At 34.4% G+C, this 21,171-nt stretch overlaps 1 protein-coding gene across 1 annotated transcript; it reads right to left on the bottom strand.

Annotated features, from left to right (window-relative positions):
• Positions 1-18,347: 18,347 nt before the first annotated feature.
• On the bottom strand, positions 18,348-19,401 carry LOC142235410 (uncharacterized). The gene is made up of 3 exons (XM_075306664.1): positions 18,805-19,401; positions 18,541-18,644; positions 18,348-18,429 (listed from the first exon to the last, which is right to left on the bottom strand). Exons 1-3 carry the CDS (start codon positions 19,399-19,401, stop codon positions 18,348-18,350), a joined length of 783 nt encoding a protein of 260 aa, XP_075162779.1.
• Between the last annotated feature and the right edge of the window lie 1,770 nt (positions 19,402-21,171).

The following is a 21,171-nucleotide window of genomic DNA, read 5'->3' as shown; positions in this document are numbered from 1 at the left end:
AAAATAAATATGTTCAGGCACGTGCGTGAGAAATAAAATCGGTTCGTGCGTGAATAAATTTTCTGCAAAATCACGCTCACGAAAAAAATCAAGATTTAATCATACTCGTATGTTAACTGAAATTAATTTAGCTCTCGAACTATATTCTATTTTTGAATTTTGTTACCTCTTCTGATTTCCGTATAGAAAATGTCGTGAATCAAGTGAATTGTGGTGAATCGTGCGTGAGTCTTTAAAAGTAGCTCGTGCGTGAGCGTGCGTGAGTACTGGTTTTCATTTCGTGAATGTGCGGGAGTGGGATTGGCTACCACAGGTATCGTGCGTGAGCGTGCGTGAATAAAAATTTGCTTCGTGAATGTGCGTGAGTGTGAGTGAAATGTCAGTCACACGCACACCTCTAATTTTGTAGACTTCCCTATGCAATCCATGGTGGAGGGTACACAAGATTCGGCCTGCCCGAACATACGGACGAATATATACTTGTTTTTAAATAACTTTTGTATACAGTACTATTTATCTATCCTATCCTTTTGCTTAGGATAGATGATGCATTCCTGCGATATGAAGTTTTTCCTTGTCTAAAATTGACGAACTTTTAAACGAAGTCGTTTTGTCCTTATAATTAAGTGATTTGACGTTAAAATGGGTGCCTTAACCCATTCACTACCGTTGTCCACTTAGAAGGACATTCGAAAAAGACACCAAATTCTTTTTTCCCAGTTAGTTCCGATTTATTTCTCTATGTTATTTTAAAGTAGAGGCTTTATTCTAAATATGCTATAAATATTGTCCATACATTTTTATAAACTTCTTTAACAATAAACGAAAAATACGAAAATGTAAGACAATTTTTGTACTGCATGTTTCTATTAAATTGATATTTATACAAAAACTATAGATGATACTTTTACGGGTTCTTTTTTGTATTTTTTCTCACACTTTGAAAGATATTATAGGCCCAATAGCGCTTATTTTCGTAAGGCCATTTGGTCACAATTCAAGAATTAAATTTTCAGTACAAGTAATAACAGACGAAAAATAAAAGTTTTTATCATTAGGTTTATTTCGGTAGCGAAAGGGTTAACATGAAAGAAATTTTTGTTTGATTAAGATCAACGTGGCTTTAATAGTTCTGAAAAATTCTCCAAATTAATTAAATTGTCTTTAAATTTGTTGTCTTTTTGCATCCTGACTAAGAATAAAAGCGTATAACATAGGAGACGTTTTCAACACTTTATTTTAACGTCGTTTTTTTACTTTAAACACAGCCTACACCGAAAAAAAGTAAACTGTTTTATAAGACAGACTCGTATTGAACTTATGTGTAGTATCATTGAACTTTTTTAAAAAAATTAATGATCACGAAAACAATGTACATGGTCTTTATGGCCATGTAATGGTTCTAGACATGTCTATACGTAACTTACAAAAATACGTTTTTCCCTGCGAAAAAGTCGAAAAATTGAATGGTCAGGTACATGATTCTCCTATCTATGTAATGGTCTCAAATTCTATCATTTAAATAATAGAACATGTTTGTGGCATTCGAGAACCATTTAAATGCTTATTGCCAACATATATTTTTTTTCTCCGCTCGAAAATAATTTTTACAAAGACAAAACCTATGGTTTTCGCGACAATTACATACTCTAGATAAGCATTAAATGAATGCGGCTACCATTCCCAAACAGGTTTTTTCTGTGCGTGAACAAAAGGGCAGTAAAACGAATAAATTAAAATTGGTTTCCTAGTATTTAGGACCCAAAAAAAGAGCTAAATATAATTGCTACGTGGTAATACTCACCAATATTTAATGTGTTGTAACCGAAATCGTCCGGTGATGGTGAACCATTATTCTTAAGTATAGGGTATTTATTTACTTAATGGTACTCAGTTTTTCACATCAACAAATTATCCAGGTTTTGGTGGGTATGCTGATTTTAGATTTGAATTAAATTAAATTGAAATCTGATTCTGACGATGTCTAGCAAAAACTGAGTGAGTATGTGAGATGAAAACCTTCTTATCAGCTTGGAAATAATGACTTGCCATCACAGGATGGTTTCGGTTAGTATACACCAGATTTTGGTCAGATTTGTTATGTAAATAACATTTTATGCTCAATTGTCGATGATATATCCTTTAATTGCTTACCAATTCTGAATTAGTTAAATTAATTCTAAATGTTACCTATTTTTATACCCTTCACCACTACTGTGGTACAGGGTATAATAAGTTTGTGCATTTGTATGTAACGCCAAGAAATAATAGTCATAGACCCATCTTTTAGTATACCGATCGGCTTAGAATTAAATTCTGAGTCGATTTAGCGATGTCCGTCTGTCTGTCTGTCCGTCCATCTGTCTGTATATGTAATTTTGTGCACAAAGTACAGCTCGCAATTTAAGTCCGATCGTCCTGAATTTTGGCATGTGGTCTTTCTTCGGGTCAAAGATAATCGCTATTGATTTTGGAAAAAATCGGTTCAGATTTAGATACAGCTGCCATATATATTTATCACCGATTTGATCATAATTCACGTATTTAGGAACCGATCTTCTTCAAATTTTGTACATCTGAATGTTTTGTCGGTCACGTAAAACCTGCAAAACATCAGCTAAATCGGTACAGATTTAGATATAGCTCTCATATATATCTTTCGTCCGATTTGCATTTATATGGCTTCAAAAGCCAGAATTTTACCCTGATTTGCTTCAAATTTAGCACAAGGAGTACGTTTAATAATATTGTTAACAGTGCCAAATTCGGTTAAAATCGGTTCAGATTTAGATATAGCTCCCATATATATCTTTCGTCGGATTTGCTCTTATATGGATTCAAAAGCCAGAATTTTGCCCTGATTTAATTCAAAATTTGCACAAAGTGTACGTTTTATAATATGGTTAACTGTGCCAAATTTGGTTGAAATCGGTTCAGATTTAGATATAGCTCCCATATATACCTTTGGTCCGATTTGCACTTGTATGCCCTCTAAAGACAGAATTTTACCCTGATTTGCTTCAAATTTTCCAAAAGGAGTGCGTTTAATAGTATGTTTAACTGTGCCAAATTTGTTTGAACTCGGTTCAGATTTAGATATAGCTCCCATATATATATATTTCGTCCGATTTGCACAAAAGCCAGAGTTGAAGCCTGATTTGCTTCAAATTTTGTATATATACGCCACAGTTGAGTAGAATATTTCATATTTTAGACCCATTTTCAATGGGAGTTTCCTTCAGTTGATTCGATAGTTTCCACAGAGAATATATTTAATATGCTTTTTGATCTAATTGGTTCAGATTTCGTAGCCATATTTCACACTGTAATACCACACTTTCCACAAAACCCACACCCACCACAATTGACCACATATAATGCCGAGATTTAACCAATATCCTTCTAAAAGCGCCACTGTAGCAAAAATTTTAAATATTACTTAAATTTTCCTTTGTCTCGAATACGTATTTCTCGCTCGATAATTCGTAAATATTATTTCGTACAATTGCATTAAAATTGCTCTAGCTTTATATTTCCCATATTTTGTAACTAACATTGTGTTTCATCCCAGGGTGTCAGCTGATTTAAATTTTAATTCTAGAGATTTTGTAGAAGTACAAAAATTGTCTCCATATTGTATATAAATTATATAAATATTTCCAATAAAAGCCTTCATAATAACTCCCAACAAATTTGAACGATTTGAAATGGTAACACAAATTTTTGGTCTACATAGTGGTGAAGGGTATAATATAGTCGGCCTTGCCCGACTTTAGACTTTACTTACTTGTTAATGCAAAAAAAGGTATTTGTTTGTACTTAAAATTTATTATTTTTCGAAGTTTTCCACAGTCCAATGATTTTTTTTTTTTAATCAAGTATGTCTCAAAAATTTATTGAACTAAACGTGGGGATACAGTTCTCTGACCATACACAAAAGTTCATTGTACTCTAAAGCAGAAGACAATTTTCGTACGATTCTCAAAAACAGTAAGAATGAACTACTGTATGGTTAAAATTGTCATGATTTGGCGCCAATGATTGTTTTCTTTACTTTTAGTTTATATTTTTTCTCCAGTGAGAGATTATAATTTCATAACTGGTAGTTAGAAATTTCAAAATCCCCACAAATTCCCGTTATTTTAACAACAATTATAAAAAAAAAATGTAATAAAATTTAGTTAAATTTTCGCCTGAGGTAGTTCATTCTTCCAATTAAACAGTTCAAATGTTTTCTGAATACATCCGAGATTATTTGGTAATGAGCTTATTTACTGGGAGGCTGTGGATATTTAATAAATGTTTTATATAAATATTGTTTTATTAATTCAATATATTTTTGCCGCTAGAAAATGTAGAATAGACACCTAATGTCATTATGATGTATTAATTGACCTTTACATACTTTGCAAAAATGTCAAGTACAATTTAAATTATTTTTACCACATTTTTTATTTTCGAAGGAATTTTCTGGATCGCAGGAAATATAAACGTTTTTTACGGTTTCCTGTGAAATGAACCCTTTCTCCGTCTCTTCGCTCTGTCACACTTTTCCGGTATCGTATAGGAATGTCATGGAAAGTTGCCAACTATGTCGGTCTGACGTTCAGATTGTTTCTTCTCATTTATGTTGTCACAGCAACAAATGACAGTAGTTTTTCCACCATCAGTACAAAGCATCCAGTCAGCACTCATACCATTGTCATCAACATGGTCGTAACGGTAACACTAAAAGTTGTAACAATAACGACATCAAACACCAACATTGTTACGCTGCGTGTTCTTGTAGTAGGTGTTGTTGTTGCAGGTAGACGTGGTATGCAACTTAAAGTTGGTATTATTTAGGTTGATAGCCCGTTCACTAAATGGGTGTATTATGGGGGGTGGTTTCACTCATACACAAGACCACTTGTATAAAGTACTTGTAACTTAGTGGTGAGGATCGACGCATGTATGTACGTACGTCTAAGCACTCATTCCAATTGCAGTTTATGAGTATGACAAATATAGCTAAGTGAAACCAGTTGGAAGGAGTGTCGGAATAGCGACCAAATAGTTGTATGTATCGTGTGCATGATTGACTTTGCAATAAAAATTGTTATGGCCAAAAGCATACCATTAGCCACAAACGTACTATTTTGGGGAACTTGCCTTAGGGGGAAGTTTTCAAATAGCTTAGGCTTAAACGGCAGATCCACATAAAGGAGTTTCCAATACTCGTACGTAGGGGTAACTTTAAACCAAGTCAAATATTGTGGTAGCTTAAAACGTGTGATGTTTTTTTCATTGGTATTTGAGAAGTACACCATTACTAAAAATGGAACAAGGATTGAAATTATTAAAATTTACTGCAAAAAATTAGAAAAATTAACATGGACCATTCTTGTAAACAACTGTCTTATCGTCTCATAAATTAAGTACAGTTTTATTTATTTATTTTGTTCACATTTTATCCAATAAAAGATATGTTTTATTAATATATTAGATATATTTACTAAGGATCGTATCAGTACAGAGAAAAAAATTTCCGTAGTTAAACTAACGCTAAATTTAACTTATTTTTATTGGAAAAAAATTATTTGCTTGTAGTTAAATTTTATTATTTTTTTCGCTTAATGAAATCTTACTTTTTTTAAGTATGTCTCATAAATTTTATGAAATAAACGTGAGTATAAAGTTCAATGACCGTACACATAAGTTCAATATGAACTAAAACAAATGAAAATTTTCGTACGATTCCCAAAAATAGTAAGAATGAACTACTGTATGGTTAAAATGGTCATGATTTTCAATGGCGTCAATGATTTTCTTCTTTACTTTTAGTTAATTTTGTCTTCTAAGAGATGATGTAATTTCGTGAACTGCAGTTACAAAGTACAACAGGCCAATAAAATTTCCTGGCTTTAACAACGCTTTGTGGAAATCTCAAAATGTGGAGTAAAATTTAGTTCAATTTTCGTGCGTGGTAGTTCATTCTTCCTATAAAACAGTTCACTTTTTTTCTGTGTATCTACTGGCCTTAAAATATTCGATCATATACCAATTTTTTTTACCCACCACCATAGAATGGTGATGTGGGTATAATAAGTTTGTCATTCCGCTTGTAACACATCGAAATATCGATTTCCGACTGTATATATGGTCTTGATCAGGGACAAATTCTAAGACGATATAACCATGTCTGTTTTAATCACGCTACAACCTTCAATAATGGTGCTGTCGTCCTGAATTTTGGTACAGATTCGTTTTTTGTCTGCCCGCAGGTCAAGTTCGAAGAAGGGCTATATAACGGTCTAGGTTTTGATATAGCCCCCATATAAACCGACCTCCCGATTTGGGGACTTGGGATTATACAAACGGTAGTTTTTATCCAATTTGCCTGAAATTGGACTATAAAGAGGTGAGAATCGCTCAATGGTATAGCCCCCATATGGACCGATCTCCCGATTATATTTCTTGGGCTTGTACACCAAAAGAATTCTCTTCGTAAAGAGAACGAAAAATGTCATTAAAAGTACGAAGTTTGTCATTGTTTTACAACTAAAGAAACTTTTTGTTAAAAGTACGAAATATTTCGTACTGTATTTCAGACTCACTATTCGGTCCATTGTGATACCACATTAAATCATCAGCATTTACGTATCAGCACTTTTAGTTTTACCATTGAACCAATCTGATTGTTCCAAAAACATTACCAGACTTCCCAGGTCCGCCAGTAATCAAACGCTATATGCCCTAAAATTCGCTTACGCCTCACACAAAATGCAGAATACTCCCACAAGATGTGCAGTTGAAACCTTTGAAATTCTTCCATCGGACATTCGCTATCATAAAAGCCGCATAGTCTAAAATAACCAAATTAAATGAATTTTTAAGTAATGATAATTAAGGTTTCTTCTTAACGATTTTGTTCTCCTTGAAGGATTTCGGTGTCTAAAAATATAAGAAGTTTATAAAGCAATTGTGTCATCAAAATTTAGCGTCACTGAATCTTATCTAATAATTGAAGATTCCAAAATAAAGACAAATAAATGCGGTTGTTATTCTGCTTCTGTTTTCTTTATATACCATCACGCATAGTCATTTTCAATAACTTTGATATAAACACCGCAAAATTTACTCTCTAATTTCAAGCAAAAAGTAATTAATATATTTTATTTGTATTTTTGTTTGTTAGATTTTGTTTTAACTGTATGGAGTGATCGTTGGCATATACACACTGTTAGAAAAATATGTTTTTCATATGTTCCGATATAAACAAAATGTGTTTCGGGCACAATTTTTAAACACAATATATTCAAGTGCCAACATGTAATGTTCGTAAACTAACACTAAATGTTTGGCACACATATGTTAATATGTTAAAATATATTTTGTTTGGGGCATGAATGTTTCATAAAAATAATATGTTGAATGTAAACATATATAAATTTACAAATTTCGAGTAAACATATATATGTTTACAATTTCTGTGAAACGGTTGTATGTTGTTTCGGAAAACTGCTTTATGATAAGACCAAAAATTTGATATGCTTAAGTCTAAATATTATTTATTTTGAATATTAGAACGAGTATTCGAAATAAAGAGAATAGACATTCGGAACCAAGAGCATAGAGATTTGAAAAAACAGCATGTGTTTTCGCCTTGAGAGGAGAATTTTATGTATGTGTGGACAAGTGTTTTATCATTTTGGTATTATGGACACACATTTTTTAACGTCCTTAAAGGTAAAAATGAAATTAAGTACAAAACACGATAAGTTTTATTATATTTATGTATGTTTATACTCTTCTTTTGTTAGAGTTTTTGATTTTCTTCCAAAATTTCAAACTTGTATACCAAAAATAGTTTTTTGTTATCAAATTGTTATTTTTGCAATAAAAAAATAATATTTTATTCAAAAGCCATTTCGTTTATATCAAACACTGTTTCTGACTGTAAATATTTAATAACCCACATTTCGAAGTTTCATATAAAAATTTAATATAGTATAAATGTCTAAATTACAAAAAAAAAAACAAAATTGGTTCGGTCGGAGCAGGAATTGAACCCACGACCCTTTGCATGCAAGGCAGACATGCTAACCACTGCTCCACGTGGCCAACAAATGTATGTTTCTTTTAAATAATGTTATGTTTGCATGGGCTCGTGGGCGCTGCAAATTATGCTACATAAATGTAACTTATAACGATAATTGTCTACTGGTGACTATAACTGCTACGTAGCCCAGTGGATAGTGTGTTGGCTTACAAACTGTATGGTCCTCGGTTCGATTCTCCGTCCAGGCGAAAGGTAAAATTTAAAAAATTTATAAAATTGAATAATTTCTTCAACATTATTTGTATTACAGAAAAAGGTACCAAGAACTAAAAATTTCGTGGAAGTGAAAATTATGTTAGGGAATGAGCACAATCTTCTTTGGGGAAAGTTATTCCAAGCATATAATATTTCTGGGCTCAAAATGCTTCCAAACATATAATATGTTCACATAAAACAAACATATTAATGTTTCGGCAGCATCCAATAATATATGTGCTTCCTGCAAAATATGTTTGGAACATATGTTAGAGAAGCGATTTTTTTAGGGTGCATGTAAAAAACAATAGCGGACCAATAATTGAGCCCTCATGTACAGCTAATGGTCTCAATTAAAGGTCTCAATATAAAAGTACAAGAAATCCAACTTTGTTGCCTCAATATCTCTACCCATCGACAGTGAACATTAACTGCACTGTTGAAAAAGACTGTTTTTCATATGTTTGGCTATAAACATTATATGTTTGGAACACAAATTTTTAAACACAATATTTTTGAGTGCAAGCATATAATGTTCATAAACTAGCATAACATGTTTGGGACATATATGTTAATATGTTAGAACATATTATGTTTGGGACATAAAATGTTTGTAAAAATAATATGCTTGAATGCAAACATATATTAATTTAGAAATAGCCTATAAACATATATGTGTTTAGTAGCTTGGAGCGCTATTTAACAGGGAGCGATATTGAATTAAGTTGGTGGTTGTTGCTTGTTATTACAAAATTAACATTTTATTTTTCCTTGGGCAATTGATCAGCTACTTCTTTGATCCTTACAAACTGTGTGGTCCGCTGTTCGAATCCCCGTGCGGCAAAAGGTAAAATTAAAATAAAATAAAAAATCATAAAATTGAATAATTTCTTCTACAATGTTTGTATTACAGAAAAAGGTGCTAAGAACTAAAAAATCTCGTGGAAGTGAGAAAGATGTCGGGGAATATACAATTGGTCAGAAACAAAATTTTGAGCATTCAGGTCGAAAACCTATGTTGTTAGCACCTATATTACCTGTTTATTTTCATAATTCATTATGATTGTAAATATATAAATAAATAAATAAAATTTTGAGCACAATATTGTTTGGGAGAATTTTTTTTAAGCATATAATATTTTTGGGTGCAAAATGCTTCCAAACATATTATATGGTCACATAATAACATATTGTTTTTTGGAAGACAACATTATTGTTTAGACCAATATGCTTTCAAACATATTATATATTGGTAGAGATCAAACATATAAATGTTTGGGCAATACCCAAAAATGTTTGGGAGTATATGTTACAGAAGCGATTTTTTGTGAGGGTGTAGGGCAGTGATGCAACTGTAGTAAGATAAGTAGCAACGTATTGAATGGGACGGAACTTCAAATTAGATTTGGGAATCGCAATGATTTTTCAATACAGAAGAGTACATACAGTAAGCGGCCAAAATCGTATTAACCCTTCGTTGTATGACATTGCATATATGCAATGTTAGATTCTTGCCTGTCTAGCTCCTATTCTTTTATATATTTTACCATAATTTTTTTTGTTATTCACATTTTGGAATCCGTAGATTATATTTTATAAGGATTTTGTCTTAGATACTGGATTAAATTTTATTTATATAAAGCGAAATTAAAATAAGTATTTTGAGTAGCTCGAAAAATTTAACTTATTTGTTTTAATATTATGAAACTTTCTTAATTTTTTTTTAAATGTAAATATAAAACAAGTAAGGAAAGTCTAAAGTCGGGTGGTGCCGACTATATTATACCCTGCACCACTTTGTAGATCTAAATTTTCGATACCATATCACATCCGTCAAATGTGTTGGGGGCTATATATAAAGGTTTGTCCCAAATAAATACATTTAAATAACACTCGATATGGAAGAATTTGATAGACCTCTACAAAATATTTAGACTCAAAATTTAAGTCGGCTAATGCACTAGGGTGGAACACAATGTTAGTAAAAAAATATGGGAAACATTTAAATCTGAAGCAATTTTAAGGAAACTTCGCAAAAGTTTATTTATGATTTATCGCTCGATATATATGTATTAGAAGTTTAGGAAAATTAGAGTCATTTTTACAACTTTTCGACTAAGCAGTTGCGATTTTACAAGGAAAATGTTTGTATTTTGACCATTTTTGTCGAAATCAGAAAAACATATATATGGGAGCTATATTTAAATCTGAACCGATTTCAACCAAATTTGGCACGCATAGCTACAATGCTAATTCTACTCCCTGTGCAAAATTTCAACCAAATTGGGGTAAAATTCTGGCTTCTGGGACCGTATTAGTCCATATCGGGCGAAAGATATATATGGGAGCTATATCTAAATCTGAACCGATTTCAATAAAATTTGGCACACTTGACTATAGTACCAATTGTCCTTCTTGTGCAAAATTTTAAGCAAAGTAGGGTAAAACTCTGGCTTCTGGGGCCATATAAGTCCATATCGGGCGAAATATATATGGGAGCTATATCTAAATCTGAACCAATTTCTTTCAAAATCAATAGGGATCTATTCTGAGCCAAAACACATACTTGTGCCAAATTTGAAGTCGATTGGACTAAAACTGCGACCTAGACTGTGATTACAAAAATCTGTTCACGGACAGACGGACATCGTTATATCGACTCAGGAACCCACCCTGAGCATTTTTGCCAAAGACACCATGTGTCTATCTCGTCTCCTTCTGGGTGTTGCAAACATATGCACCAGGGATGGAAAATGCAATACTATAGTACTTTTTTCAATACTTTTTCGCCCTGGTCAGTACCGTAGTACCCCCTCGAATGATTTAGTACCTTTTGTGTAGACATTTTTGAGCTGATATCAGACAGAGAAACTCTTTAACAAACTTATTTGCTAATAGTCTTTTACAAATTCGGAAAAAACAGACAAGTTCATGCGGGAAAAATCTCGATTTTGTAAAAGCCATAGTCGAAAACACGATTTTATTGAATTTCAAGAATGTTTTAGTCGAAAAAAGCGTGTGTTTCAATATTACGCTTCCACACGAACAATTTCTAGATAAGAAGTTATCGATCGCGTACTATAATGACCATTACAATCACGGTCGAAACTTGAGACAAAAATATAATTTTGCAAAAATTTATTTCTTCAGAAAGTTTTGACAAAATTTTATTTATTTGTCTTTTAATGACCAATGTAATATTTAAGTTTTTAATTCTTTGTTATGGTAAAAAAAAATATTTCTCCAGAAAGTTTTATAAAAATTTTATTTCTATTGAAAATTTTATCAAAATTTTAGTTCTGTTGAAAATTTTATCAAAATTTTATTTCTATTGAAAATTTTGTCAAACTTTTATCTACAGAAAATTTCGTCAAAATTTTATTTATATAGAAAATTTTGTCAACATTTCTATAGGAAATTTTGTCAAGGTTAGGTTAGGCGGCAGTCCGATGTATCAGGCTCACTTAGACTATTCAGTCCATTGTGATACCACATTGGTGAACTTCTCTCTTATCACTGAGTGCCGGCCGATTCCATCTTAAACTCAATGACAAGGGACCTCCTTTTTATAGCCGAGTCGGAACGGAGTTCCACATTGCAGTGAAACCACTTAGAGAAATTTTGAAACCCTCAGAAATGTCACCAGCATTACTGAGGTGGGATAATGGGATTTATTTTTATAGAAAATGTTGTCAAAATCTAATTTCTATAGGAAATTTTGTCAAAGTTTTATTTCTATAGTAAATTTTGTAAAAATTTTATTTTTTTTAGAAAATTTTGTCAAAAATTTATGTTTATTTATCTACAGAAAATTTTTGAAGTACCATGAAGTACAACTGTGGCAACCGTGACTACAAGACTACGTTAGTCATTGTAAGCGGATATAAAACTAAAAAAAATATTTAAAATTGAGGGATTGACAAACAAAATTTTATTTTCTTTAAAATTCAGTCTGAAGGAGCTCTTGACAATAATCTTCCAATGGAATTTTTGTTGAATTTTAGTGAAAAGTACTTTTTCGCTCAAAAAAATACCTTTTTTGTACTTTTTTAAAAATTGTATTTTCCATCCCTGATATGCACTAACTTATAATACCCTGTTCCACAGTATGGAGCAGGGTATAATGAAAAGTTTACTCTAAACGCTACGTATATAGTTTTATAATACAATTATATTTACAAATGCTCTACGATGAATGACATCATATCTGCAATTTTATGCGTTTTAGCCGATATGAACTGTCATTGCGTATACACCATATAATTGCATATCTGCAATATCATGCATTCAAGCAATTTTTGTTACTACTAGAACACTTAGCGACGAATATGAGCATTTGATGATGATGGAGATTTAATCACGGAGTTTGATATAAATCGAGGTCGTAGAAAAAGCTTAAGTTGTATGAGAAGATTCGAGTTGATCCTTGGCCTATATCGTTGGCCAAGCTGATGGGTTGTAATTGTTACACATACACGCAGAGAAGAAATATGATCACCTCAACCATGTTTCGAGAGCAAAATGTTATTTTTGGATGGCGACTATGTAACATGTTTATGGCAAAAATTTTCTTTTCTCGCCAAAAATAATATGCTTGCCTAAATCAGACACATAATCTCCGAGAAAATAACATGGTTACGACAAACATGTTACAAGGTCACCATTCAAAAATAACATTTTGCTCTTGAAACATGGTTGAGGTGATCATATTCCTTCTCTGGGTGTATATTCATCGTGAAAGATATGTTAGATTGGTACAACATTTTTCTGCGGTGGTCTATCCCTTATCAATAATGTTGATGACAATTTTAGGTGTTTCAAATCTCTTCAAAGCGTTTCACATTATAGTGAATGAGCGGTTGAACTTGGCTATAGAGCTTAATATGGAATCGAACTGCACTCAGTTATTAACAGAAGGTCAATATTGTGGTATCATAATTAACTGAAAAGTCTAAGTGAAAATGAAGTTTTGGGTCGCCACTATACCTAACCTAAGTAAAAACAAGTAAGTAAAGTCTAAAGTCGGGCGGAGCTGACTATATTATATCCTTCACCACTATGTAGACAAACATTTGTGTTGCCATCTCAACTACGTCAAATTTGCTGGGAGCTATATAAAGGTTTGCATTTCCTGATACAAATACTTTTAATGAAGAAAATATTCGAAATATGAACCGAAAGAAATTTTAATGCAATTGTACAAAAGAGCATATATGATTTCTCAGGCGATACATATGTATGTATTCGAGATATAGGACAATTTTAGTAATATTTACAATTTTTGTGGTGGCGATTTTACAAGGATGTTGGTTAGATCTTGCCAAGATATGTGGTCAAGTGTGGGTTGTGATATATTATTTGGTCAAGTCGGGCGACTCGGAGCCTTATTTAAAACTCTACCATTCTGGCATTACAATGTGTAGGATATGACTAAGATATGGGGAAATCATCACAGAATTTTTGTAAAGTGTGGGAATTTTGGCCATATTTGTATAAACCGGAAAAACGAATATATGGAGCCTTTATCTAAATCTGAATAAAATTAAATCAAACTTGACACACTTAAATATCATATTAAATATATTCTCTGTGGAAACTATCCAGTCAATTGGAGCAAAATCACATTGAAAATGGGTCTAAAATATGAAACAGTCTACCATATTTCCCCAACACTGGTATACGCGGGAGCTATATATATTCTGAACCGATTTTGACTAAATTTGACATGCATAGTTAGAATAATAATTCTGCAATCTCTGCAAAATTTCATGTCATTGTGAGTGTAACTTTGGCCCCCGTGGTCATATGAGTGTAAATCGGGCGAAAGATATATATGGGAGCTATATCTAAATCTGAACCGATTTCAACCAAATTTGTCACACTTACCGATACTATTAAACGTACTCCATGTGCAAAATTTGAAGCAATTCAGGGAAAACTCTGGCTTTTGAGGCCATATTAGTCCAAATCGGACGAAAGATATATATGGGAGCTATATCTAAATCTGAACCGATTTCAATCAAATTTACCAAGCATTGGTAGAATGTCAATTCTACTCTCTGCGCAAAATTTCACGAAAATCGGCAGTAAACTTTGGCCTCTGTTGCCATTTGAGTCTAAATCGGACGAAAGATATATATGGGAGCTATATCTAAATCTAAACCGATTTGGCTGAAGTTTTGCGAGACTCATAAAATATTCGGATATATGGAATATGAAGAACATCGGTTGATAAACAAGCCAATTATGACCAGATCGGGGATAAATATATATGACAGCTATATCTAATTCTGAACCGATTTCTTCCAAAATCAATAGCGATTGTCTTTGTTCCAAAAAACGACCCTGTGCCAAATTTGAGGACGATCGGACTTAAAATGCGACCTGTACTTTGCGCGCAAAGGACATCGCTAAATCGACTCAGAATTTATTTATAAGACGATCGGTATACTAAACGATGGGTTTCAGACGTTTACTTCTTGGCGTTACATACAAATGCACAAACTTATTATACCCTGTACCACAGTAGTGGTGAAGAGTATAAACAGGGTCCAGGTTTCCGTCTATCATATAGGCTGACATACACCAAAACCAGTTTTAAGCTTGTGGTACGCTTTAACTTCTTTGTTCCATCAAACCGAATCATATAAGATATGCCAGTTTCTATATCTTGTAAAAGCGTAACATTTGATATAAACAGAGTCTCTTTTTCGTCAAAATACGGCTGCATACACAATCATCCGCTGCTCTTACACGGCACAGATGTGACTCCAACTCTCGGTGTCCGGTAATGATTCCTCTGACGTTTCTATTCGTCTTACTCTTTTCCTTAAGTATGGCAGTTCTCCAGTCTTTTTCTTTTTTTGGTCACCCCCTAGAAGTTTCTTCGCCCTTCACACCGTTGCACTGTTACACGTGGAACAGTTTAGTGAAGCCCTCCAAACGTTCCCGCGTCAATAGAAAATGCAAAAATGCGGAACTAGCTGTGCATGAAAAAAGGATTATTTTGAATCCCAAAGTTTGACTTTTAACATTGCATCCCGAGAAGGAATATGATCACCTTTCAGAAGAAAAATGAAATTGAAATTATGTACCTGATTTTGGCAAACAGTTTATGTTTGGCGATAAAATATTTTTTGTATTAAAAATATTCCATTTTGCTCATCCTGCAATAAATTTTTCACTTAAAACATGTTTGATCTGATCAAATTCCTCTTCTATCTGTGATATATAGAAATAACAACGTGCACTGAAGAAATTGATTATCTGCATGCAATGTTACGTAACTTTCCCCCCAGTGATCGGAATCGATCGAAAATTGGTTTGCGGTATCATAACTCCATATACAACAATTCTAACATAGCAAAAAATGTTTATCCTTGCTCAAATTAAATCATGCAACGAAGGGTTAAAACATACGTATAAAATGGCAAAAGCACAGAAAGTATATTCCTATTAAATTTTGGATCAATACCATCAAGACCGTTACCGTTAGACTTCACTTTGGAGAAGCTATTAAGAACCACATCGAAACTCATAAGAGTCATTAATATCTGAGTTGTCTGCTGCTTCATTACTATTACTATAGAAGGAAAACCTTCATCAAGGTCTTCGCAGTGCCACATCTCTCGCGACTCGTTAGAAAAATTTTACGAATTGTGCTGAAAGCACAAAGCTGCATCCAGAGCTTAGGGTACATTTTCTAACGAGGGGGAAATTGTCATTTTACAATATTTTAAGTCCCCATCTAACGAATAAATTTTGATCATACGAATTTGAACTTAAACATTCCGCCCGCCTTGCAACATCCAGCTATGTTGTAATTGAAATTCATGAATTCATACACGGTTGAAAAAGACTGTTTTTCATATGTTTGGCTATAAACATTATATGTTTGGAACACAAATTTTTAAACACAATATTTTTGAGTGCAAGCATATAATGTTCATAAACTAGCATAACATGTTTGGGACATATATGTTAAAATGTTAGAACATATTATGTTTGGTACATAAAATGTTTGTAAATATAATATGCTTGAATGCAAACATATATTAATTTAGAAATAGCCTATAAACATATATGTGTTTAGTAGCTTGGAGCGCTATTTAACAGGGAGCGATATTGAATTAAGTTGGTGGTTGTTGCTTGTTATTACAAAATTAACATTTTATTTTTCCTTGGGCAATTGATCAGCTACTTCTTCGATCCTTACAAACTGTGTGGTCCGCTGTTCGAATAAAAAATAAATAAAAAAAAAATCATAAAATTGAATAATTTCTTCTACAATGTTTGTATTACAGAAAAAGGTGCTAAGAACTAAAAAATCTCGTGGAAGTGAGAAAGATGTGGGGGAATATACAATTGGGCAGAAACAAAATTTTGAGCATTCAGGTCGAAAACCTATGTTGTTAGCACCTATATTACCTGTTTATTTTCATAATTCATTATGATTGTAAATATATAAATAAATAAATAAAATTTTGAGCACAATATTGTTTGGGAGAATTTTTTTTAAGCATATAATATTTTTGGGTGCAAAATGCTTCCAAACATATTATATGGTCACATAATAACATATTGTTTTTTGGAAGACAACATTATTGAATTTGGATGCAAAAATACAAAATGTTTGGAACTTAGACTACCCAAACATATATTGTTTAGACCAATATGCTTTCAAACATATTATATATTGGTAGAGATCAAACATATAAATGTTTGGGCAATACCCAAAAATGTATATGCTTGAAGCAAAATATGTTTGGGAGTATATGTGTAGAATATTACATATGAACAATATATTAATATCAAAATATATATAAAATGCGATGTCAGTTCCATTTTCAAATTGAACAATTTTCTTCTTTTTTTTTTGCTTTTATTAGTTCATGTAATCATTTTTTCAAACTTCATTAAACTTAACTAAATGCTCGTAGAGCCGTTGACCCGGAGGGTCTGCAGTGTCTGGGTTTTTGGGCAGGATGACCTACGGCACTTATGGTTGACATTGACCTGACACTACCCAGCCGAATATCGTCAGCTGCGCCAAGGGGAGTCCCGGACTCGAAAACATTTGAGGCTTACTAACCCTTGCGTATACGTCGGGCCCTAGGACCAACCCCACCCCGGAAGGACGGTAAAACATTGGGTCGGCCAGCTGGAGACTTTCAAAATGCTCTCGTATGGAGTCTGGAGCCGACGCCGATGGGATGACTACACGGGTTAGATCTGTTACCCGGGCAGAAAAAATCAATTTACTTTCTGCGTTGTGCCGGGAGACAACAACCAGCGGACAAAAGGCATTCTGCGCTGTCATTGCCGAAGTAAGCCGTAAGCTTTGTGCAAGACTGCTGCATATCATACTGTACCCCGTACAAGGGTCGAGGACAGCTCGGACTGGAATTCGATGATCGGACAAGACAAGCAAGAGGACAATAGTGGGACCAAGCGTTACTGTTGGTTGCAAAACTAACAGCGGACTAGCTATGGGACTTGCAATTGTAATGCGGTACGCGGACGGATTAACGGACGAACTTGATTTTGTCTTTCTCTTAGACAAATCGGACGATAAAGCGGAAGGACGTTGTTGTTGGTCGAATGAGTGCAGCAGCGTATGGTGGCTCCCTCCGCATTCGCGGCACCTTTCGCGACTTTTGCAAGTCGTTCGCATATGAGACTTGCCCAGACGGTTGTAGCACACCCGATGAAGAACCACGGTGCGCAACCTTTGCTCCAACCTCATATTCAAGAACCTGCGGCACGACCGTAGATTATGCTTCCGCCTACACAGTACACAATTGTTAGAATGAACCCTGGTGTTCGAGTCCTAATTTCTTTGGACAGTCCTCGTAGGGGATGACGATGATTTGGCTATGTTGGTTGCGGATACGTCAGCAGGAGCCGTATCAGCCCCCGACGAAGGGACAACTGTTTGCGTCGGTACTACCTCTTGCAAAGAAGCGACGACTGGGGTCATCCCGACGTCAGGAACCTGCTCGAGTGCTGGTAACGGCTCGCGAAGAACCGGTACAACAATATTTTCTAAAATCTATCTTTCCTCGTCGGACATCGGGTCGTCATCTTCGTAGTCAGGGAGAGTCTTAACAATTTCCCTCATATTTTCCATTGTACTGCGAAAAGAAAGATGACGTTTACTATATGAACGATCGAAAACTATTCGGTCAGTATGACCAATTTTACCACCGGTCGTCTTACAACACCGTTTGCTGTTCTCACGTCACCTCATCCACACGACCTGGACATCATCCACACGACCTAACTTCCACGATGTAGGAGGCAATTGCTCACCACGAATTACTACCAAGTCCCCTACTTCGGTATCACGCTGCGGAAATTTCCATTTATATCTTTTCTGTAAACATTTCAAATAGTCCTCCTTCCACCGTAAACAGAATTGTTGCGACAACGCCTTCGTTTTCCTAAATCGATGAACCAAATGTAATGGGGACTCCTCCTCTATGATGAGCAAGGATCGGAGATCCTACCAAAAAGTGACCAGGCGTACGCGCGACCAAATCCTGAGCATTTTCACTCATCAGACAGAACGGCATAGAATTCAAGCAAGCCTCAATTCTCGAAAGAACAGTCGAAAACGCTTCAAATGTATATTTGAATTCTGATGCATAATTCCTAAAATGCGTCTTGAAACTTTTCACAGCAGCTTCCCAGAGACCACCCATATGTGGCGCCACGGCAGGAATAAACTGCCATGAAAGCTGCTGAAACTGGTATGCGGAACACACCTTATCACGTGCCTCCTTAAGAACACATCTCAATTCTTTTTCCATTTCGCGTGAAGCGCCTACAAAATTCGTACAATTATCCGAAAAAATAGTCTTGGGACAACCACGCCGAGATATAAATCTGTGAAAGGCAGTCAGAAACGTTGTGGTAGACAAGTCTGATGTGGCTTCCACGTGTATTGTCTTCGTCGAAAAGCATACAAAAACGCAAACATAACCCTTTGTTATCTTACATGCGCGCCCTATAAATGACTTACTATCGAAAGGCCCCGCAAAATCAACGCCAGTCGTAGTAAACGGTCTGGTAAGTACAGTTCTCTCCGGTGGGGGAGCCGCCATGATCTGCGTACAAGACTTCTTCCTATCCAACAGACACCGTTTACACCGGTTGATAGTCGACCTAATCAAAGATGTTAGACGAGGAATCCAATACTCAATCCGAATAAGACGTAAAACCAACTGGTTCCCTCCGTGAATAGATATGTCGTGAACATATTTCACCAGTAACCGAGCGAATCTACTATTATACGGCACTATAATTGGCGTATAATAGTACTTATTCCTTCAAACTACAAAATTTTCTTTAAAAAGTGAAACTAAATAATTATGTCAAATAATTTTTCTAGAATTTGTTGAAAAATATTTACTTATTTTTGTGATAACGGCGTGATGTCAACGTTTGTAATACAGTTTGATTAAAATTTTCTAAAAATCATCATCATCTAAAATTAACCGAAACTTTTCTTCCTGGTGAGTTCACTGTTGTTTTTAGTGAACGTTATGAAGATTAGGTAAATCTTCTATTTAATCATAAACAAAGTCGTAAGCCTCACAGTCGCCACCAGTGGTATGGTTTACCCAGGTCAATTTGAATTGAATTTTAGGATGGTTTATCTGATGATTGAATGTTTACCGAGTGCAACTTTATTAACAGTTAATTGTTTGTCGGTTACTAGTTTTGGCTGCCACTTCGCAAATGCATATCGATGCATTTGCCAAACCTCTATAGGAACTCATCGAGGTGTAGAATGTAAACCATTGCGGTTAGATTGGTTCGTTGCAATTTGCTGTGGCACTAGTAAACTGTAATGATGTGGTTAATTCAATGAATTGGGTTTTGATTAATGTGACTGTCGCTACAGGCACCTCTATAGAGGGAGTGTGAAGTTTTAATAGGCCAATGGCATAGGACAGACATACAAAAAAAATGCAAAAATTCTAAACAGACTGTACTCGCCAACATACTGGCACAACAAAGTGATTTCCAGTAAAATGCATTTGCAGTAATGCAAGCTTTTGAAGTTTTCTTTTCAGCCCCTTTTTATTATTGCACACGTCCCTTTCTATGAACATATACAAGTATTCCAAGCCATTACAAAATTCATGGGTCGGCTTCGTCTAATAACGAAAACGACCCACGACATGGGTTTTGTTTCTTCTTTTCCCGATTTGCTTTACTTATGGGATACTTGCAATTTTTCCGGCTTCTTCAATGAAAAATGCGCACTTTTTGTAGAGTGACTTGCGAGAAAAAAAAAACGAAAATAAAAGAAAAAGAGAGAACCATAATGTTTCTCTCTTCGTAAATGTATACTTTATGTACTCCAGTGCATTTGAATTGATTTATTTCTTTATGCCTGTGCATGTGTGTGAGAGTGTGTTTTCGTTTTGTTGTTTGTTCCATTCTGCCTTTAGACAATACACATTTGCATATGTCAAGCGTCATCGTCACAGCTGAGGGTGTATGCATGCATTAGTAACGGGGGCATTAATCACCAGCCACATTAGCATTTGCGCCATGTACAGCATCGTGCCATGTGCTTGAAGTGTACACATACTCTCCTCTCAATGTAATGTTCTCTCCTCGCCTTTGCATCGATAGAGCAAAGTCAATGTTTAATACGCATGATTTGACCACATTATGAATGGTTTTTAGTCGGAGAGCGTATTGGTAATATTTCTGAGTTATTTTGCATTAAGTATACGTGACGTTGGACAACACTCAAATTTTGAGAAGAAGAGATCAAATAAGTCTGTGTTAAGAAAGGACTCACTTAATTTGTATTCATTCACTATTCCATACAAAATAGAAATTTAATATGGCAACTT

Source organism: Haematobia irritans, chromosome 4, assembly GCF_050003625.1.
Source record: "Haematobia irritans isolate KBUSLIRL chromosome 4, ASM5000362v1, whole genome shotgun sequence".
NCBI classification, from domain to species: domain Eukaryota; kingdom Metazoa; phylum Arthropoda; class Insecta; order Diptera; family Muscidae; genus Haematobia; species Haematobia irritans.
Note: the sequence above shows the minus strand (reverse complement) of the source record. Positions and strands in the feature narration are given on the sequence as shown.